We start from the raw sequence: 22,581 nt of genomic DNA, 5'->3' as shown, positions 1-22,581 counted from the left end.
AAGAGGATGGAGCCAGGCTTCAACAGGAAGAAACTGATGCGCACTGGAAGTTCCACTTGAACATGAGGAAGAACTTCTTTACTGTGCTGGTGACCACACACTGGAAAAGGTTGCCCAGAGAGGTTGTGGAGTCTCCCTCACAGGACATACTCAAGAACCATCCTGTGCAATGTGCTCTGGGATGACCCAGTTTTAACGGGGACATTGTACCACATGATTCACTGTGATCCCTTCCAACCTGATCCACCCTGTGATGTGGTTCCAGAGAACTGAACCAAATCCCTGTAGATTTAGGGTCCTTCACCTCCGGGCGGCTGAGGCAGCACCTCTAGCAACCTCCACTGCTCCCCACCAGGTTCCACTCACGAAGACTCCCCATGTGCACCCACGCTGCCCCTCAGCTCCCAGGTGGGGACAGGCCATCCCCCTCCGTCCAAAACCGATGGTTCCCCCTCGGGATGCGCGGGCTCCTGCCGGGCAAGCAGGGGCTGTTTCCAGCTGAAGCTCCGCCTGGAGCATCCCTGGCCTCTCCCCGCCCCTCGACGGCCGCCCCGGCTCTGCCGCCGGCCCCGCTCCATGCCCGCGGCCCCGCTCCCTGCCCGCACCCGCGGCCGCCCTGGGGCGCTCCCGCCGCGCTGCCCATTGGAGCGGGAGCGTCACGCGGCGGATCCTGCCGCCCGCGCGGGCCGGGGCAGCGCGCCCGCTGCTGATTCATCGGCTCCGCCGGGGAGCGCGCCCGCAGCATCCCGCCCGCGGCATCCCGCCCGCTCCATCCCGCCCGCTCCATCCCGCCCGCTCCATCCCGCCCGCTCCATCCCGCCCGCGGCATCCCGCCCGCAGCATCCCGCCCGCGGCATCCCGCCCGCTCCATCCCGCCCGCTCCATCCCGCCCGCATCGCCTCTCCTCGCCTCGCCGGGGCCGGGGCGTTCCTTTCGGCCGGGACGCGGCGGCGCTCCGGGGTCTGGCCGGGCGGACGTGCCCGGCGGGGTAAGTGAGATGCGGGGCCGGCGCTGCGGGGACGGGGGGAGCGAGCGGACGAGAGAAAGGGACGGCTCTGCCCTGCCCCGCCGTGTCCCTCCGTCCCTTCCCGGGGCTGGGGGGTCCCGGGCGGGGCAGGGGAGCCCCTGGAGTTCAGCCTGCGGTAACAGGTGCCCGAGGCGGCTCGGAACACGGAGCAGGCGGCTCCGCAAGCGTCAAGGTCTAAAGCGCTCTGCCGATTTTTCTTTAATTTTAAATAACAACAACAACAACAACGATAATAATAATAATATGCAGGAGGTGGCATTGTTCATTTGGGTAACGTGGAGAACGTCAGCTGTAGAAAAGCTTGTCTCCTGTCTGAGTTCGTAACGGAGTGATTCCTTCTGTATTGAAAAGCAGAGCAGCTAAAAAGCACACTGACTGCTGAGTATTTGAATGAATTTAATAATTGAACCGAAAACGTTTGAAAAAAAATGGTTGGGGGAGAAACCCCCAAGATAAGCTTGTTGTGTTTGCTGTGGGTTTTTTTGCCTTTTTTTCCCCCTCCAGGTAATATCTCTCTTCCTTTGTACTTTCAGACTGAAGGGGTGCACATCTCTTCTCCAAACAGCCTTAGATTACTTCTCCTGCTCTGTCTTCCCTTCTTGCCTTTCTCCGTGTGCTCTTCCCTAGTCTGTTGATTCTCATACTTTCCCTCTGCCCCCTGTCTCCCTTCTCCCTTGACAGTCTCTGTTTTTGACAGTTGTCATCCCAGTGGTTTCTTTCTCCGGTCTCAGCCTCTGTTGACAGTGACTGGTGTGTAAATTCAGGTCCCTCTCCTGAGCTGTCTGCCACTCTTTTTTTGCCGGAAACAATCACCTCAATGACAAGCTCGCAAAACTTCTCTCTGAGCAGTCCCTGTTCCCTGACATTTGCCTTTTCATCTTGTCATAGAACTTTGTTTGGCACATAAAGCTGGGCAGTGACTGGAAGCACAGACACACCACAAGTTTGGCACTTCTGTGACAGGAGTAGCTTGTAGAGAGATGGGACAGCAGTGGCAATGCTGCCTCAGACTGCCTCAGCAGGGCTGCTTGGACTTTGTTGGAGAGAGCACTGAGGTGCTTCTATTTCCAGGTGTGCTTCCCAGCCCACTGCTCTGTCTTGGAGTGTCTCCCTGTTTTGTTCTGCTCCTCTCATTTGAGCTTCCCAGAGGCTGTGCATGCAGGGGTGCAGATTTACGTAATTGCTGTGGAAACAAACAGATGTTGCAGTTTCTACTCAGAGATAATCAGGTAATTGTCCCCAGTTCTGGTTGTTTTTCTTGTCCATTTGTGGCTTTCCATTCAGGTTCTTAATCAGAGTGTCAAGACAATTTTCACCACAGGAGTAAATGTCTGGAATAATGCCAGGGGAATGGCAGGTCTCCAATGGCTGAGGACAGCTGGGCTCCATTCTTATGAAAAAATAATGAGATGTTTTGGGTGTATCAATCACAACCAAACGTGTATAAAATAAATCAAGCTATTGTAAGGAATTTTTTTTTAAAGGACAAAAAACCCAGAATAGTAACTTACTGCTTACTCTTTCCTTGGTTGTCCATGTACACTTTGTCATGGAAAAGGAGAAACACAGATCATACTCTTGCAGCTTGTTCAAAGTTCAAGTCTTTGAACCTATAATAGCAGCTATTACTGACAAAATTATACTACAAATCTTATTACAAATAAATTAAAGCCTTATTTTGTGTACTCACTACAATGGGTTGTGGTTGTACTGGTTCAGTGATGTTTTCTTGGCATCTAGTTACTTATTTATAAGACAGAGAAATGGCAGGGATAAGAATGGGAAAATTCAGCTGTGTGCCTGTGAGTTTTGTACAGCTGTGTGATTTATCTGATGAAAAATTTGTATTTGAGGCACTACAATAAATTGTTTGCTTCTTCAGCAGTGCTAGAGAGAAGACTTAGATTTGAAGACAGGAGAATAAATCCCCTAGTTCTTGTTTGAAACAATTCCAGACCAGTTTGACTCTGGATGAACAACTCCATTTCAGTGAGTGCTTCAAATCATCACTGAACCAATTAAGGCAGTATTTCTGAATTATGTTGTAGGATAACTACAAAAGTTATGAAAATATTTGTCATATAAGTGTGGAAATTTTAAAGAAAATCTCTATAATTTTGTCTTTTTACTTCTTGAGGAAATGTAATATGTGATTCAAATTAAAAAGCTCACATGTTATTTTGCATCTGAGAGATTATGGCTTTGAGACCCTGTGTGGGTGAAAACACAAGATGAAGATTTTTCCACCATAGCACTGTCAGACTCCAGCTGTGAGATACCAAAGTGTGGGAGTAGCTCTGATAAGTGGTCTATCATACCTGTTTTGTTTGGGTTTTTTTCTTCCCTGCCAGCTGGTTTATCTTGCTCTGGGTTCAGCAGAGGCTGGGAACAGAACTATTTCTGCAGGAAGAACATTGAGAAGTGAAGAGGTGCTGTGGGAAGCGTGTTGTGGCCTGTACTTCAGGCTAGATGAACACTGTGTGAAGATTAGAGAATTATTTTGTAATGGGAGAGAGGAAATTTTCATTGGCTTCCACTGCACTTGTCAGCCTCAGCTCTGTGGTCACTTTTTCACTGATGCGAAGCTAAAATAGAGCTATGAAATGAGGCCTGAACACACTCATCCATTTTCTGGGCTGTGCAACCCTACAAACAACTGCATCAAACCTGGAGCCTGGCACACTGCAGGTTGGTGCAGCAGCAGTGCCCCAGTGGGGCCTCTCCAGGCCCAGGTCACTGACACGAAGGGAGCCCAGGTAATTTTAGCTGTTAATCAGTGCTGAGTTTCCCAGAACAATCACACAAGGGTGGTTCCTTCCTTCAGCCTTGCTCCTGTCACAAATGGTTGGTTGAAACACTCCTAGGTGCCTCTGGTCTTGGGTTTGGTTGGGTTTTCTGACTGCACAGAACACTTCCAGTGTTTCTTCATGACTTGCAGGCCAGCCCCTTTGAGTCAATCTAGTCTGGTAACCCTCTGCATTGTAATTATTTCTCAGGTTTTTTTTTCTTTCAAAATGAATACCATCTTTTAGTTATAAAACAATGGCAGTGTTTGCTCTTTCCCTTCTGTGGAGGCTGTTTTTATTGTTTTTTAATAAGTTCTTGCATGGTAGCACAAATAGGAGGTATTTTAAAAGCAACTGTCACAGGTAGGTCATATTCTGATGGAGCCATTCCAGCTGACCTGCAGTGTGCTGATCAGTAAGAGCAGATGGAGGGAGCTTTCCTTTCTCTCTGCTCAGAATAAGGCATTGGGTTGACAGACTTCAGGGCTAGAAAGGAATTCAGAACATCCCCATCTCAGCACTGAGCTTTCTGTGAGAATAAAGCTAATAAAACTTGCTTTACAGTTTAATCTTACTTCATTAGTAGATATGCCAGGGATCTTTCACTTCAGAGTTTTCTACAACAAATCAGACTGAGAGGTAAAAAATTGTAGTGAGAAAGGTTAAAATAGGCAATATTATAAATAGCTGAAGGAAAGGCAGCCTTTCCTTTGGGAAGTGTTGAATATATATATATATACATACCATTGGTGTCAGCATTTATAACATGATAGGACTGAAAAAGTCTCTCTTTCAGTACTTTAATGCTTACTGATAGGGCTTCTTCTAGGCTAGTTGGTCTTGAGGGAACTTGGGTCTGCAGCTGCCATACCTGCACATCTAAGAGGAGGTTGGCTTTTAGTGGGGAGAGGAACATAGGTTCAGTACTGATTATGTAATCCCGCCCCAGATGCAGGAAATAAATGGAATTGTGGTTAATCTTTATTACTTTTTAAAAATGCTGGCTTTTAAAAACTCTATTTTCTGGCTGCAATGTAAAGCTTTTGGTACTGGAGTTGAGCTAAGTGTGTTGAGCTCAGTGTGTTTTGGGAGCAAGTCCCAGCAGCTCTCTACTCACAGTTCCATGTCCCTTTACCCTCAGTGCAGGCCTGAAACTTTTTAAGAGAAAGAGGAATGCAGATCTGTGATACCGTATTAGGTATAATTCATCTGCCTTCTCAGTCAAGGCTAATGAGCGGGCTTATGTAGTATTTGCTTTATTTATTTTATTTCAATGACAACATATAGTTGTCATTGAACTCATAGTATGGTATGATTTCATATTAGTTTCTGCCTTAACTTCCAGGTGGCACCTACTGAGCTGGACTGCTAAGTGAACATTATTATTTGATTATATTGTTATTGTCTGCAGGAAAATAGTTGGCAAATCTTTTTAGCCTTTATGAAATTTCACTCTAAAGTCATAATGTCATCACTTTTTAACTAGGTACAAACAGTAGCTATACAGTTGGCATGCAAATTGTATATAATGGTGTAGAGTTTGTGTGGGATGTGTAAGAAGTTTGTTGTTGGAGTTTACATTGCATAGTTGTAAGGATAATAAAATGCATGTAATAATAAAATGATATGTAATATGGTGGTATGAAGCAAAGATGTCTGCAACTGTAACCTCTCATCCTTAGTTCACAGTTTAGGAAGTAACTAAACCAGCTTTTTTCCTTTCCATTGTTATAAACTCTTTTTGTGGTGACTCAAACATTATTCTTGTTACTTTAGTGCAACAGGTCAGACATTGCTGTTTGTGAACATCAGTCACAAGCACAACAATGGTTAATATTGTACTTTCTTTTCTCTCCAAGGAAAGACCTAGGTATCAGAGTTGGCATTCATGATGGATTTTTAATTGTAAAGTCAGTTTTCAGATATCTATCTCTTTTTTCCCCCCTATATTTAACTAATTTTTATTGCTTGCTTTCCTCTCTTTAATTGCAGGTGGGATTGGGTATTCCCCTGAAAAGACTACAAATTTGAACTCAAACTCTGCCCACCTAGGGTATTGAGAACTGGCAAAAAACAAGGACCCTTAGGTGAAGTATTTCTTGCAGATTTTCCTGTCTGTGCTTGGGAGTGACCCAGCTTGTTCAAAGCCATGTGATAGGGTTGTAGAAAGATGGGGTCTGTATTGCTTTTCAGCTGATGCAGTGCAGCAGTGTAAATAAGTTTGTGATTGTTTTTTTCATTTATTTCATTCTCTGACTTCACCTCCTAGTCTTTGGGAGGGAATAAAAAGGAATGTGGGGGTGGCTGACTCCCTTTTCCCTCATGCAGAATATTGGTGCTGGTATGGGAATGTAGAAGATATGGGAACAGCCTGAGTTGTTAACTTCTCATAGCCAACAACTTCTGGGTTAACTGTACTGCCTAGCTGGTGGAGATGATGCACCAGAGTGTAGTGCTAAGCTTTGTCAGGCTGGGTCTTCTCACAGTTTGAAATGTTCATTCTTTTCTCCCCTGTCTGGGCCTTGGGATCTTCAGAGTTTGCAAGGGGACAGTGGTTTGTTCATTTGTTCTTCTGAAAACCGTTGAGTGCTTAGATTCTGCAGCACTAAGCAGAATAGAAGTATGTGGAAAATAGATGTAGGGCTTTTTTTGTGACTGAAAATTCACCAAGCTCCTTGTGTCTACTATACTGGTAGACTGGTACCTGAAGTTTTTTCTTGCTCCAGAAACAAACAATACATGAACAATCTACATGGTTTTCTTTTTGTGCATGCAGGTCAGCTTTGGAGGTAATTGTTGCTGGTTACAAGGACAGTTTCAGACATACACAAAACCGGATATGCCTTTGTGGTCTCAGTGGTGGTGTAAGCCATGAAGTTGTGTTGCAGATGTGGTGTGTGCTCAGTTTTGCTTTCATTTTGAAAGGTAAGTGGCTGAGAGCCTCATGCAATGTACCAGTGGTGTCCAGATTGGAGAAAATAATTCAGCTGCACACTGTTTGATATCCTGCTGCTGCTGTTTAGGGGCATGGGTTTTATGCAAACATAGCCCAACAGCCAGACTAGCTTGCTCAGGTGCCACTTGCAGGTGTCAGGCCAGCTGAGACCTTACAAACTTTCACACAGGTTACAAACAAATTCTCATGAAGGCATGATTCAACTCCAAGAGTTGCAGGTGGGTCTCCATGGGGAACATCTAGTTACATTTGTCTGCAGGGAGTATTGGGTTGCAATGCTCCAGAAGAAAGCCCTGAGCACTTGCCCTTTTTAGTTTCCAGGATACCGACCTCTCTAAATTTCTGGCTGGGAGCACTGCACAGAGTCCTGCTTTGGGGTTTCTTGAATAATCAAAGTGAAGCTTTTTGTTCCTGACTTATTTGCTCCTGGAAGAAGAGAGCTGGAGTGAAGAAAGCCTGTCTACATCCATACACACCAAAATCAATAGAGGAGCTTTCCTATTTGCCTCAAAAGACTCCTCTTCCTTCCAGAAAAAACCTCAGCAAAGTCAATAAGAAGAGGTCCCTCTGAAGCTTCAGAGCTGTGGGATGAATCACGGCTCTCTGTGTCTGACAGAAAGAGTGTTCGAGAGCATCTCCTGGAGGAATTCCTTCTTGGAAGTGCTTGCCTCTTACCTGAATCCCCGTATGACCTCCTTCAGTCAGGCAAATGCACCTGACAGGCTGTTACTGTGCCAGCTCAGCCTGCTTTGCTTTTCCTCAGCAGGTGCAAAGTCTTGTACCACCATGCTGGACGGCTTTTTTGTAGAATAAAAGGTTTTAACAAGTTTGAGGCGGAGTTTCTGGAGGTATTTGGGCAGGCAAAGCTTACAGGTGAGCTGAAAGTTGGTTTGGAACAGTGCTTATGCTTAGCCCTCCTTGTTGATTTAGAAGCATGTCTTTATGTCCTTCAAAGCACAGATTAGCCAGAGAGCTGGTGACTCCACTTTTCTTTAGCACCTCTCCCTCTGAGAGTGGCTTGTCTACACTGAAAGCAAGTCACCACATGCATGCAGTCAGTGGAGAAAGGCTAGAGCTTCTAATCCTAACCTAATGCTATACTGGGACAGATTCTATATGTCCTGGAAGTGGCTGTCCTCCCCATAAATCATAAATTGACACTAGTGACTAGACTGGGAGAGACATCTGCATGTGGCCCAATGAATCCCATCTGCTTTGAGGTGGGAGGAAACACTTAAGGTGGAATAAAAAATATTTTTCAGATTGTTCCTATACTCTATTCTGAAGTTTTCTGCGAGTGGATTTCAGCTCTTTTTTGCCATACTAAAAGGAGGGAGGTGGCAATGACTATTTGTGATGCCATGTGAGGAATATTTAAATGAACGGCTTCTCTGGAAAGTTATAAAAAAGAAAAGCAGCCTTTAAACCAGGCTGATCAATGTTGTCAAGAGATGTCATCAACAAAACATTGAGGAGAAGGGGGAAAAAGATGGTGGGAACCCTGTGTGGCATCATGTAGTCTCTTGGAGCACTGTCACAAAATTAAACAGAATCTTGTAATAAACAACTGACAGGGCTGAGACAGGAGCAAATTAGGACAGGGATCCCAGGATTTTCTCTGTGCCACTTCCTTCTCCTAGAGGCAGCAGTCGCTTGAGTTGATTAAAATACAAAAACTTCTGTCTAAAGCTTAATCAGGCATTCTCTTTTTAATTTGAGGAAATGGAAAAAAAAAAGGAGGAACTTTAATGCCAACACAGGCACTTTTAGTTAGACTTACCTCTTTCTTTCTGTCCATTCTGAAAGGGTTGGAAGTACAAGATGGGAAACATCCTCAGCCATGAAGTGGGTTGTCCACAACATCCATGGTTTTTTCCTTCTCTTCTGTGCTTCAGGCTGTTTATTCATACTGGAGCCTTTCTGAATGGCTAAGGGGAGGGTGAGGGTAATGTGGCGAAACTTATCCTGATCCAAAAATGGGATTGGTCACATCTCTCTCCAGCCCATCCCTTCACCTTTCCTGCTGGCAGGTTGCTTATTCTGAAAACTAAATTGGTTTGAGTTGAAAAATAGATCCATGTATTGTTTTAAAAGATTTATAACTTGCCAGTCAAGTTTTTTTGTATGTGTTTGAAGTTCTGAACATTGTATTTAAGTGTGAAATTTACTTTTTCAGGCATAGTACTTATTTAAAATTGCTTTGAGACATTACTGCCAGCAGTTGGTCATGGTAAAATAGCTGCAGAAAGAACTATTTTACAAATTTAAAATGCTATTCATATTCCCTGAATGAAAATGTTTCTTATTTTGCGCCTGATTTTTTGTTCTTTATGTATGGCCCTTCCAGCACTTGAAACCTTAGTCAATCCTAATGGGTTTTAATTGAATCCAAAATTATGCAAAGCTCAGCTTGCTTTCACAAAAAGTATTCTGTAAAATGTTTCAATTTGGATTTCCTGACTCCAGCTACTGCAGCAGATGTTTTGTGCTTTCTTTTGGTGTGCATAGAACTGTATCATATTCTGAAAAAAATGACTCTGTAAAATGCAAGGCTCTAGTACAGAATGGTGGTAATGACAGAGATATCTATCAAGATAATTTCATGATGCTCAGTGTTGCTTTGCAGTTTTTGTTAATCTATGAGGGAAATCATTCCTGTTTTATTTTCCTTCTGTAGTGGCATATTGAGTCCGTTTATCAGCATAGAGAAATTTAGGTTGGAAGGGACCCCTGGTGGTCATCTGGTCCAATCTCCTACTCAAAGCATGTTCAACTAGATCAGGTAAAATTTTCCTTGTATCTAATTTGAATTTCCCATTTTCCAGTTTTTGTCCATTGCTTCTTGTCCTATTACTGTGCACCTCTGAGAAGAGCCTGGCAGCAGCATCTCTGCAGCCCCTAAGTGTAGACAGCACTGAGGTCTCCCTGGAGCTCTCTTCTCCAGACTAAAAAACCCTTGGGCTGTCGTGCCTCCTGTGTTTTAGCTCCCTAAACATCTTGGTTGCCTTTCACTGGGCCCCAGTGTCTGTGTCTATAATTAGGGGAAGGAATGGCTGGGGATGGGATAGCTTGTCTGATGAGGCAGTAGCTTCTCTTGGGAACAGTGATGAGGAAGTGATCAACAGATGAGAAAGAACAAAAACCCAAAAGCTGTGCTGGGTGTAGTCTCCATTAACGCCTTTCATATCCACAGGCCTGTGTTTGCTGAGGTGCAAGATGTCTGCCCTGAGGCTGATCTCTAACAGAACCTCCCAGCAGGCCTTGTCTAACTCTGATTACACCTGGGACTACGAGTACTATGAGTATGGACCAGTGTCATTTGAAGGCCTGAAGGCACATAAGTGTAAGTTCAGTAGAGACATACGTCATTACAGCTGAGCTTCCTTTCTACATGTTCCTATTTTCCACCTGTGACTGAATATTATACAAAAACATTTCTCTCCTAATTCCTAGGATTCTCTGCAATTAGCAGCATTAATACAGTTCAACACGTGGCCAGAGTGTTATGAGCCCCCTGTAAATGTATCAATCTATGAGGGTGTCCTGCACTTCTCAGAATGGCTTAAAATAATTGCCAGATGGCTTTTTAGGGGTGTTTCGTAAAGTAAAAGGTTTAGTAAAAGCAAAATAACAAACAATACAGAGACAAAAGAAAAAGCTGAGGACAGGTGTCAGAGAAACCTCTGACATCTTGATAGGACACCTAAAAGAGTCCAGAGCACCTCTGTGCTCCTCCTTAAGTACTGAATGACCGAGGAGGGTTCTTTTTGCAAACTGTCAATAGAAACAGCTACAGGTTTTGAGAAACATCCCAAAGATTCAACCAGTTCCCCTGTGCTGGTACTGAGCCAATTACAGTGAGAAGGCCATGGAAAATTCTAGTTTAACTTCCTTACATGTTTAGAGGTAAAGTGAAACTCTTTCCTTATATAGAATTATTTGCTTGGCTGTGGAAATGCGTTACAACACAGCATCCCTCTATTTATTAGATCTTCATTATTTTTTATTATTCTGTATGCTTTTGTTGACTTTTTTCTTGTGCATGAGAGAACCATGGATTTATTTGCTGTGGTAGAAATTTGTCAATCCTGAGGAATATCTGACTGTTGGGAAAAGTTAACAACAACAAATACAGATACACTGCTGCTTCTGGTGACTATTTGTTAAGATCAGTGTTGCTTTGTTTTGGTTCTATTTGTTTGTATTTGTTTGGTATTAATGGTAAAAAAGGCAGTGGTGGGGAGCCTTACATGCATTACTTGTGTTTGGTTATTCTGATAGAAAATAAAGTTTAAATTTTTAAAAGGCTGAAAATAAGAGAAGAATTTTCTCCTTCTTAACAAACTTCCCATTGGTACTTTCTTCATAGGAGGAGTGTGCTAAATTCAATTTTCTCTTAATACTGGAATTGTTTTACAGCAGAAACAAAAAATGGAGGGTAGGTACCAGAAAGATGAAAAATGCAGGTTGGAGCTGGGAGAAAATATAACTAGGACAAGCTAGTACAGCTGGACCAACATTATTCTAAAAGCTAGACAATGGATTTCATGATCTTTCCTTTTAGAGGAGACGTGAGGCACAAACAATAAAAGAGGGGGGGAAAAAAGTAAAATAAACTGACTCAATTACCTGCTGGGTAACGCAAGCACTTTGCCAAAGAGAAAAAACCCATATTGTTTCTTTGTTTCTGAGCTAGATACGCTGTGAAAGGGTTTGATCCTCAGACTTCAAAGTTTTGGGGAAGGGTCCCTATCCAGTGCTGGAGGGCTGGTCCAGGATGGATTACATACTTTCTGTCTCATTTGTCACGATGTCAGATTGTGAAAAAGTAGGTAGTACCTGCACTGGCAAACAGCAGCCCAGAAAGGCTGATCTCCCTTGTCTCTACACAGTCAAAAGGTTTTGGGGAGACTCTGCAAGGGACAGAAGAAACTTGTTGAAATTACTAACACTTCTGAAAAAAAAAAAAAAAAAGAAGAATAGAATTTACTTTTTATTTTTCTTCTTGCCCCAAAAAGTCTTCTGATTACTGTCTATATTTTTACAAATGATAGGTACTTGAAAAATATGGGCTCGCTTTCATTATGTTTTTAATTTATCTTCCATTCTTCCATTTAATCAGAGGTTAAACCTGATTGCAAAGATTACTGGTTGCAAAGATCAGCTAAAATTCAGCTCAGTGTCTCAAAACGGTGTGATGGGACAAAAAGGTATAAATGACAGCTGCCTCTGGATTGCAGAAGGCACAGCTGCAAATCAGATCTTGGATTGCCATCAAAGTGATTGCCATGCTGAGCGTGGCAGCTGAGCTTCCCTGTCTGGCTGTGCTGTTCACAGAGCAGAAGGTCCTGGATAGCTCTTAGAGAAGGGGACAGAAGTAACAATTGCTTTTCAGGTGGAGCTTGACGAAAGATGTCACTAGTCGTACTTGAGTCAGTGATCTAGGAAGTCCCTTCTGGTTATGGTGGATTTTCTTTAGTTTTTGTTTGTTTCTTTGTTTAACTGATAGGTTGGAGTTGGCTCTGTTTTCTTCACTGTTATTGCATGCATTCCCCAGAGGGCAGAGTTTAATCTACTAAAGGAATAACCTGTGTTGTGTATGGGATGATATTTCTTGGCATGATGTGTTCTTGTTCCAGCTATTGCCAGCTGAGCTGAGATTGTTGTGAAATGTGGAGGCAATGTGATCAGACATTAACTTCTCTTAAATCCTAAACTGGGGAGGAGAGGAGATTAAACAAGGGTTGTATGGGGAGGGACACCTTGAATACTTACAAAGAAAAAGTGTCAATGAATGCCTGTAACTTATGTTGGAGAGCTCAACAGGGAATGGACTTCACTTAGGTGATTTAATTTAAATATAAAGGAATTCAGAAGCCCATTTTCTGAAAACAGAGAAAAATTTATTCAAAGTGACCTGTCAGAAAAAGGATAGACAAAATAATCTACTGCACAAAAATATTTTTCTTTGGGGAAAAAAAAAAAAAAAAAAAAAAAAAAAGCCACAGATGTTTCAAATATATGACTGCAAAAGAAGAAAAACAAAAGGCAAAAAGTATGTTCTGCTGGAGAGGAAGTGAAGGCAGGAACTAGAAATAAAAAAAATCTGGAAAAGTAGGAACTAGATATTTTGTACATTAAAGCTTTAGAAAATAAATAGACAAAGATAGCCAGGAGATAGTTGTGACTGGCAGAGATAAGAACAAAATCACTTTTTGTGCCCTTAAAAATGAGGAAGCTTCAGTAATGTTAGCAAGAGACAAAATAGGTAGGAATGATCAGAGGAGTTGGAACTGCTGCCAGGATGTTATGAGTCTGTATTATGAAACTGCAAAAGTATCCCATGACTATCTATTTGTAACTTTGGGCAGTGTAAGTGTCCTTCATACCATATTTGTTGAATAGAAGTTTGGTTATGTACTGTTAATTTTGAATAAGTGTTTAGAATTTAGTAGGTTTGAATAATTTCCACTTAAGTGGGTGAGACCTAAATGAAATATTGAAGAGAACCCAGGATACCTGCTTGAATTTTAAACAAATTCAAACAATGTAATTTATACAGCAGAGGGTTGGAAGTGTGTCAGGAGGCACAATAAAACAAGGAAGATGTAGCATTAGGCCCAGTAAACTTAAGAATTCTGTTGGGAGTAGGGACACCAAACCAATCACAAAAAAGGCTTGTTATTCAGCACACAATAGTAGGTGTGATTTTTGTGGGGAGCAGTAGTTTATCAGAGGCTTGATTTTCTCTTCTCTTTTTTCTTCCTTCTTCTCTCTTCTTCTTCTCTCTTCTTCTTCTCTCTTCTTCCTTTTAGTTAAGTTTTTCAGCTTGATTGATGCAATCTATGCACATATTTTTTAGTCATCCTGATCATATTTTATACTCTGGTTGTTAATGCAGCTGCATACCATCCAAGTATGTCTGACTAACTGGAAGGCTCTAGTAGCTATAAATGTTTAAGTGGTAAAATTTTTAAAGGGAGCGGGTTTTTTTAGATGTAATCTTCAGGTACTACAGAGTCCAGCAGGATGAGCTATTTTGTATCAGGAAGGTTGACCATAAGGTGTATATCTTTAACCAGTGAATACAATCTGTGCTTACAGAATGTAAGTAATTTAGTGCACAGAATGTATGGAATTACAGAAATAAACTCATGGCAGAATGCTTAAAGCAGAAAGGGATATGAAAATTTCCTCCCCCTCCATCACAGAGACCTATACTCAAACCATGTTCCTGTTATTTTACACAAGGTATTGAGAGGGGAAGATATGGCATAGGAGCGATGGAATAAATATTGTAGTGGGAGACTTGAAACTTAAACTCCTTAGCTTACCTGAGAAAGGGATTAAGTAGACTTCACTGTGATAAAGTATTTTCTCAGGAAGAAAATCTCAAGTTGCAGCAGGCATTTTGACTTTGCAGGGAGAGAATGGTTTGAGTTGATTTCCAGTTTCCACATGTGCCTTTTAGTGTGGAAGATACTTCGGAGTGGGAGCATGATTAACAGCTGGGGTCAAGCACCAGGTAGGATAGCTGATTCCTTGTTTTATATGTGTCTTTAATTAGTCCTGTAGGAATTCTGTGCTGTGCCTGCTGCACTGGGTCAGACATTAGAGCCAGTGAGGATCCCTGAGGTTTGGTAGTGGTTGTGTAATGAGAGCTCAGGGTAGAAAGGATTCCTGTTCTAACCAAGCCTTGCCTCTTGCATGTTTGTATGCTTATGTTTTTGAACTTCTACAGTGGAAGTTTTGAATACTTGCATAAGCAAAGTATAACTAACTGAAATGACAGGTAAAAAAATACCTGGGTGCTGATGGGTCCTGGGCCAGGTGGTATTGAGTGTTGGTGCTCTGTAACTTTGGTCCATGCTAATCAGTTGATCATTGTCTGGAAATATGTTTGTCTCACTTGAACCTCTCTAAATTAAGTTCCTGGAAACTTTGAATTTCCCCCAGGGGCAACTTTGGATTCACCTTGAAGTTGTAAGTGGATGTAGATTTGTTTTCAGTAGTACTGGCAAATTGTCTATGGTCCATTTGCTATAGATGAGAACAGTATATACAGTTTTTGCACACAGGCAAGAAGCTGTGCCCTTCTCTATTGCTTAACTGGTGATTTGACTTTTTTGTCCAAATCTGTTGCACTCCTCTGACATTGTGCTGCAGTTTTCTGTACTTAAGTTGGAAACCCAAATTGAAAATTATTCAAAAACATATCGTATCTGTTGGTTGTTGATATTTATTGAAGTAGCAAATAGTTTTATCTGTGGTTCTGTTTCTTGCAGAACCCTCTGTCTTGCTACTAAAAGGTTTTCCTAAACATATTTTGTCAAAGAAATCCATTTAAATCCAAAAACTTAATGATCTGGGGCAGAAATAACTTAAAATAGCAGGAGTTCAGTTCTACAGAGACAGAGGATTTTGAGGAAAATCAAATAATCCTCTCTTCATAGTTCTAGCACCGAAGTTCCAAAGCAATGCTTGGAAATGGGCCTGGCATCACATAGGGAGCTCCTCTTATTTTACTAACCACAAAAATTGTCTTCCCTCTGTTATCTACTGTCTGGCTTGTCTAGATATCTGTAGAATTTGGTCTCAAAATGAGATTTTCAATGGCAGCTCTCTGTTTAAAAATAGACAAAGATAAATTTGTTTATCCCTTCTCTTTGTCAGCCAGAAATAAGCTGCAAATTGTTTTGGGTTTGCTGCCTGTGGAAGGCAACATTTTGCAAGTGCAAGTAAAATATTGATCATCTTGTTTCCTCTTTTTCTTTCACCAGATTCCATTGTGATTGGATTTTGGGTTGGTCTTGCAGTTTTTGTCATCTTCATGTTTTTTGTCCTGACCCTGCTAACGAAGACAGGAGCACCACATCAAGAGTGAGTCTGAAAACAGGAATAACAAATCCAGCCTGCCAAGGGGCACACCTGGGCTCTTGCAGCCCCCAAACAATCAGTGACTGTGTGACATCGTACCACTTTATTCTAGTCTGCTCCTATGAAACAGTGCAGTCTGCCTTCAAGTAATTTTAGAATTTTCATTCTAAAAGCATGTTTTGGGTAGGCTGCCATACAGGTGCCTTTAGATTGCTGTTTTGTAAACAGGTGGGATGGTTCTAAGTAGGCTCAAGTTTTCATGGAGTGATACTGTGAATATCAACAGAGTAGATACAAATAAAATGCAGTGCAGATGTTGAATTAAGGAAGCTGTAGCCTGGCTGGTTTCCAAACATTTGTGTGTTCAAGTCCAAAGACAGATATGGGTAGTAATTGCAAAATCTTCCCTTAACCTCTGAGATCTGGAAGTGTCTTAGTTTCTGCTGAGAAATTGCAATTGATGCTGAATCAGAGATCAGCTCTACATTTCTTTAAAGCCAGGGTCCCTTGAAAGTCCTCTATTTTTTATTCTTTCTGGCTGATAAGTATGTGCAGACCATGCCTTGCCTCAGTGGTTTATCTGCATTTGCACAGGACGCAGGCTATCAGTGTCCCTTCCTCTGAGAAAGTTTGAAACCACATCTCCTCTCAGGCTTGTGTGTCATAAAGTGGAAATAAAAAGCCTTTCTGGAGCGTGAGATTGCTTGCAGGCAGGTAGCAATGATGAGAAGCTGATTGTAAAAGGCAATTGCTAGTGCTTATCACTTCCTAAAGCAGCCTGTCTCTGCCTCCCGGAGCCCCTTTGCTATTTAATCACATGTAAACGCGCTCTGGAACTCTGTGTAATAGCACATCTTGAGAGACAGGGCCACATTAGAGAGGGCAGATGTATGTCCTGAGCCTCTTCTGTGCTCCTAAAATTTTGCTCCTGTGAGAAGAAAATAGAGCAGAAGAATCCAGCTTACCAGAATTGATGTGCTGGTATTTTTGCTTTCCCTATAGACTGTTAAGAGGTAGCCAGATACTGCCCCCAAATAGGTTTAAAATCCCTGTAATTGTTGGTATGTTGTTTCTTTTTCACAAAGGTCTTATTTATTAGCTGAGCATGAGTCTGGATCTCATGTGGATAACTTGAGAGGAAAAAGTGATGAAGTCAAAAATACATATATAGAGAGAATTGAATATGGATATTTGTCAAAATTTTTACACTTGTAAAAATTTACTTTCAGGTACCAGAGGTCTGCTTCATATCTCCTACTTTTTTCTGCTTTTTTTCATCAATCTTCTCAGAACAGTGTCCTAGACAGTTTGTGAGATGTCCACCTTTGGTCAACTTCTACATCCAGCTAATGTGATTAGAATTCACACTTGCCCTTACCTTCATCATTAGGCTTGAGACCTCCAGAAGTCCCTTCTGTTCTACACCTTAATATAATTTTTCTTCAGCTGGAGTGAGACCAATTACTCCTTTCTGTATTTGTTATAGATCTCTTTGCTGCTTTGGGAGCTGTGTGCCCGAGTGCTTGCCCACTTGCTATGTATGCTGAGTTGGCACCTTTAACAAATTTGAGCACTGTTTTTTTGACATTTGGTAATGAAATGTGCATGGTACTGAACATGGATCCTCTGGGAATATGCTAAGGGCAGTGAATACAGTTTTGTTCTCTTATTTTTGATACATGTATATAAAAACTGGAGAACAGCTACCTGTAAAACCAGAGCAGAGTGGTTTTAGTTTGCCTGTGTCTTCTATTTTTATACCTGACTGGACTCTTCATGACTCAGTGTTTCATTACTGGGCTGCCTCGAGCCCTCCTTTAGAAATAGATGTTAACGGGATTCCTGAGTCCTGGGAGAAAGCCAGCTTGATGGATGGATGAAGTCTCTGACTTCACTAAGGCTATTGTGCTGTTCTTTAAAGTACCATTAATGTGAAAGATTAAGTGTATCTGTGCTCAGATGGATGGATCCAAAGTAGAATACTCAAGATTTTTTTTTTCCTAGTAATATGCTTTTCTTGGCTCAATATAAGAGGGCATGATAGGATGTACTTTTCAAAATCACACAAGATGTTCAGAACTAGGTACATTCTCAGACCAGAATGGACAGGATATGGATGGGGACTGGCAGAAATTTAATCAGTTATGGAAATTATGTCTGTTGCATTTCTCCTTTGTTTGCTTGCATATATAAGTATGTGTGGAACATTAGCTTGTACAACTGAAAAAAAAATTGTTAGCAGTATCTGAATTTCAAAAAATGCTCTCATTCATCACTCAGGAGAGGAAAGCATGCCATATTTGTTTCTGCATTTGACAATGTCCTTAAGAGCATATTTGTGCAACAAATGCAAAAGATCATGCAACCTATCTACAAAACCTATCTATCTACAAAATATTGGCTGATGTAATCTTAAAGCGGTACATGTTAGGTAACTGATTTTTTTTAAAATTAAATCAGTTGATCTTGGTTAAGTAAACGTGATTTTTGAGGCTGCTTTTCTTGAATGTTCTCAAAAGATATCTGCTGAGGAATTCTTGCAGATTGTAATGAGCAGGACTACGCAAGTTTCTAGTCTAGTTTTAAAAAAATCTAGTAAAATTCCTCTCCAAAATACAAAGATGGTGTTTGTGAATTTCAAAATCAAAAATATCAATGTATATTAGATCATGTGTTTCCTGCTCATGGACACAGTTTTATGCTTCATCGTGTATTGTCGTCCTGATCTTTTTCAGCCTTCTGATGTTTGAATTTTTGTAGTGGAGTTTCTTATGGATTTTCATGTAAACAAAGTGATTGTTTATCATTTCTCTCTAGATGGACCTCTAGTTTGACCAGTGTGGTTGGAGAGGTGGCAACCTTCATCCTCCAGTCCCTGGAGGGATTGTCCAAAAACTATATAAACCCAAGTAAAAAATAAACCGCTTTTTCTTTTTGCCCTGACAACTGACTGTGTGCGTGTCCTTCATTTTGTGTCCTCTAGTGACAATATATCCTCAACATTCTGGGTCATTGCAAAATTTATTTGCATCTTCTGTTCTTCCATTAAGATTAGGTTGCCATTGCCAGTCTTGTGTGCCCCTCTGCATGGTCAGCCTTAGCTCCTTCTTAAGTCACTGGAATATGAAGCACTTTTCACACCTATGAAGTAATTCTACTCCTGTAGTGGATGTATTTTAAACTTTCTTCTGTGGTCACTTCTTCCTGGGCCTACAGTGTTTGTCCTGTCTGTGCTTATTTGCCACCTCTACTGCCCGTGCCACAACACTACCTAGAAACTCTTGGAAGAGATTTGCCAAATTATATATGAAACTTAAACTCAGAGTGGTGCTTTATACTGCATTATGAACACATAAATGTCAGTTGTCAGTTCAGAATTATTCCAGGCTGTTTGCCCCCTGCTGTGTATATAGTAGATTATTACTTAGTTACTAGTCAGTCTTACATCAATTTAAATGTTATTCTTCTACCTGATTCCCTTTGAAATGCAGAGTGAGCCAATATAGTTTTGATAAACTAGAGAACTGTTCTCATTTCTAGGCTAGTGGAAGCGATTTTGTGAGGACAGAATTTCTCTATCAGGTAGTGGAAGTAAATTAGCTTTTGAGAAGCAGGGATCTTTAACTGTGATTGAAAGACTAATGGTAGGTATCCTGTGAACTTGAAATTTTAGTGGGTATATTTCTGAAGGTGTCATCTGAGACTTTGAAAAGCTTGTAGGCACTTATCTCCTACTGCAGGCTTGGAAATTAAATTACATCAAAAAACTCTTCAGTGCTGGGTGGACCTTTAGGTGTCAAATGATTGGACTCCTGTGTCATTTGCTACATCTTCAGATGTAAACAGTGTGATTTATCAGTTCTTAACAAAATTCATATTCTGAGAACATGTTTCATTGCTCATTCTCTGAATACCTCTCCTGCCTTCCAAATGCAAATAACTTGCATTTTGTGATGATAGCATATAAATTCACTCTGACAAAGAATGAATCTGTAAAACTGTTTTCTAGCTTAAGCTCTTCTCACCTTCAGCTGCAAATGGCTCCTGCATGAGTCCATGCAGGTTGATGCTGGTTTGAGATACGATTTATAGAGAAAACTGCCAAAAACCATGTTAAACTATCCTTCCTGAGCTGCCTGGATTGTTAAGACTGGCAGTGTTTAAAGCAGTCTTTAGTTCCAGCTCTCCTCATCTAGAAATCTGAATGTCATTGATTGAAGTCAGTGGAAAAGATGGTTTGATGTTTGGACAAACATGTACTCAATGCCCCTAGTGAGAGCAGAGCTGCCTGTGCCTCAGAAACATTTTGTCCATCAAGGACTTTTCTCAAACTGTTCTTATGAGCCATTTAAAACAATTATTACTACTTGAAATCAAGAGTGTTTATAAATTCATTCAGTGAGGTGATTATTATAGTATATTGATTACTAGAAGTGCCATTTAAGAGTGCTGGCATTAACTTATTCCCATGGAAAATTATCATTACAAATGAAGACTTAAAATTGCTTCAGTAGAAAATAATAAGTAGTGCTGGCTTTAAAAGTCTGTGCTAGATAAACTGAAGGGTTTCCTTTTCTCCTGATCATAATGGTTGCTGAAACCAAACTTGTTGCTAAGAACTCAAATAGCTCTACTGTTGTGTTTACTGTATTTTTCTTTTTCCTCCATAGCAATGCAGAACTTTCTGAAAAAAGATTTCGCATGAACAGCTTTGTGGCAGATTTTGGAAGACCTCTGGAATCTCAGAGGGGCTTTTCTCACAAAATGGCTGAAGAATCCCAGTCACTTTTCCATTTCTGCATTAATGAAGTGGACCATATGAACAAAGAAAAAGAGAGTCAGAAAGGTCCAAGTCTGGAGAGTAATACACACTTTCAAGAGGTTCCCAAAAGCAGTGGAATGTTTGAGGAAGACCTACATCGTCTTACAAAATTTAACATTCCTAACTTTGTGAACACTGAGCAGAACTCTTCATTAGGTGAGGATGATCTCCTCATCTCAGAGCCACCAATCATTTTAGAAAACAAACTGGTTATGCAATCTTCTCATCGGATCCTTGATTGAAAAAATCTTTTACTTTAAGGTAAACATTCCCATTATTGTCCATTATTTGAAGCCTTTCTTGGCCTCCTGCTCTTTTGACAGAAGGTATTGCCAACCTGTGCTTTCTATTGTATGTAAGACTGGCTGTACTGATAGAACTCAGTTTAAACAAGAAGTAAGAAACTGAGTGCTTTATTCTGATAACTTCTGTGGTCTAAAACTTCTGCCCAATATTATTTTTGCTTTTTGATTTTTTTTTGTTTGTTTCTCGTATTGATCTTCATTTTTAAATGACTACTTATGACTAGCTTCTGAAGGATAATAATTTACAAGGACTGTGAAGACTGGAGCCTGGCACTGGGAAGTCCATGAAAATTCATTGGCCAAGAAGAGTGTAAATCTCAAAGAAGATGGAAGAAAGGAATAAAGAGCCCCTGGGGAGGTTCTGTAGTTTCTGCTACTCCCAATAAGGATGCCTGAAGCTGAACAGCACAATAAATAGCTGCTTGAGACTAACTTCAGTTTCTGATCCCTAACTGCTTTTTGGTGCAGGTTAAACCCAATTTAAAAAGCTTCCAGAGGGAATACCTTGCAAATTAAATTGTTTGGTTACAGTGTTTACAAAATGCTATCACCACCTGCTGCTGAATAAAAGCAAATTGGTGCCTGTAATTATACTTCAGAATGACACCTCAGCAGCTGCCCCATGATGACATGGAATTAGTATTCTACACACAAACACAAACTGTGATTTGACTCTTTCTTTTCTTTCTTTTTTTTTCTGTTAATTGCTGATGTGAAATTCTGTTCAGTAATTACAGGATTCAGTAGCTAAATCACAGGAAATAAGAAAAAACATTTTTCTTTTGCCAATAAAGTTACTGCATGCAAACGGTGGTGGTATGTTAAGCTGGTGTTATCTTGCTAATAGGCTGAACCATCCTATGACTTTTGCCTTCATAAAAAGTCATTTCTTTACTCATTGGCCAGTGAAGTGCTAGTAGGCCAAAGCCTACTAGCTTTGTTGAGAGGACCAATCAACTCCAAACATATAGGTAAGCTGTGCTTGCTCCATCTTTTTAAACTCAGCTGGGATAGGGTTCCAACCCCAGCTGTTCTCCCAGTGAAAGATTTGGTAAGGATTTTTTCATAGGTGTAGTTTCAACCTTTATTTTTTAAGCATGGAATTAGGTTCTGAACCTTTGAGAGTACTTAAAATTGTATTTCAGCTTTCTTCAAAAGATGGCAACTAATGACTGAATGGTTTTAGAGCAAGCATGTAAGATGCAGAGGTACCAGGTTCAAACCCTTTGCTGGATTTCAAGTATGCTCTGCAGGAAGTTCTTAATTGAGATGAAAAGAGTGGATTCCAGACACTGTGCCTAACTGGATTTTCTTGAAATAATGTGCTTTGTATCCAACACATCTGTGTTTGAGGTTAGAGACCTGCTGCTACATTCTTCAGCCACTTAAATGCTGATTAATTCATCCCTTCTTCACCTTACAAATAGGAAAAAGAGTGAATGGGTTGAGCATTAAAAGAATACAAATTGTGTAGGAAGAGTGCAGGAAACATCTTTTGTTTTTATGTCCTGCGCCCTTATTACACACCACTTACAGAATAATTTCGTTTTCAAATGTAATTTTTTCAGGACTTGCTAGTATTTAAAGAAACAGGATTACACTTAAAGCAAAGCAGAGACTATTTTAAACTACTGTGTTATTGCTGAAAATACTTCCCAGAGAAGACTGAAATGAACCCTGTTCTGAATGAGCACAGAAAGTGCTCATAACTACAAGTATGAAGGCTGTAGGTATGCACTTTCCTTTTCCTAAATATGGAAAATCTGTCTCTGAATATGGCATCTATTTCCTGCTGAGACACCTCAGTA

The 22,581-nt window shown here is 41.0% G+C and overlaps 1 protein-coding gene across 3 annotated transcripts; it reads left to right on the top strand.

Moving 5' to 3' along the window:
* The first annotated feature begins 2,016 nt into the window (after positions 1-2,016).
* Positions 2,017-21,620, top strand: MRAP2 (melanocortin 2 receptor accessory protein 2). Of its 3 annotated transcripts, XM_083858518.1 has the most exons (7): positions 2,017-2,256; positions 5,806-5,900; positions 6,590-6,738; positions 9,447-9,551; positions 9,963-10,112; positions 15,550-15,649; positions 20,317-21,620. In XM_083858518.1, the coding sequence occupies exons 5-7, from the start codon at positions 9,986-9,988 to the stop codon at positions 20,708-20,710; spliced, it is 621 nt and encodes a 206-aa protein (XP_083714644.1). In that variant the 5' UTR covers positions 2,017-2,256; positions 5,806-5,900; positions 6,590-6,738; positions 9,447-9,551; positions 9,963-9,985; the 3' UTR covers positions 20,711-21,620. The 3 variants fall into 3 exon arrangements, with proteins under 3 accessions (XP_083714644.1, XP_083714643.1, XP_083714645.1); XM_083858517.1 differs by lacking the exon at positions 2,017-2,256 and having other exon boundaries at positions 5,754-5,900; XM_083858519.1 differs by lacking the exons at positions 2,017-2,256; positions 5,806-5,900; positions 6,590-6,738; positions 9,447-9,551; positions 9,963-10,112 and adding an exon at positions 14,036-14,294.
* Positions 21,621-22,581: the final 961 nt, after the last annotated feature.

Source organism: Zosterops lateralis (assembly GCF_965231275.1).
Source record: "Zosterops lateralis genome assembly, chromosome: 3".
Taxonomy (NCBI): domain Eukaryota; kingdom Metazoa; phylum Chordata; class Aves; order Passeriformes; family Zosteropidae; genus Zosterops; species Zosterops lateralis.
Note: the sequence above shows the minus strand (reverse complement) of the source record. Positions and strands in the feature narration are given on the sequence as shown.

Bases quoted from the DNA above. Each gene is read 5' to 3' on its own strand.
- MRAP2 (XM_083858518.1), top strand. From the start codon at position 9,986: ATGTCTGCCCTGAGGCTGATCTCTAACAGAACCTCCCAGCAGGCCTTG. The intron at 10,113-15,549 runs GTAAGTTCAGTA...TTCTTTCACCAG, and splicing joins AGGCCTGAAGGCACATAAGT to ATTCCATTGTGATTGGATTT. The intron at 15,650-20,316 runs GTGAGTCTGAAA...TTTCCTCCATAG, and splicing joins ACAGGAGCACCACATCAAGA to CAATGCAGAACTTTCTGAAA.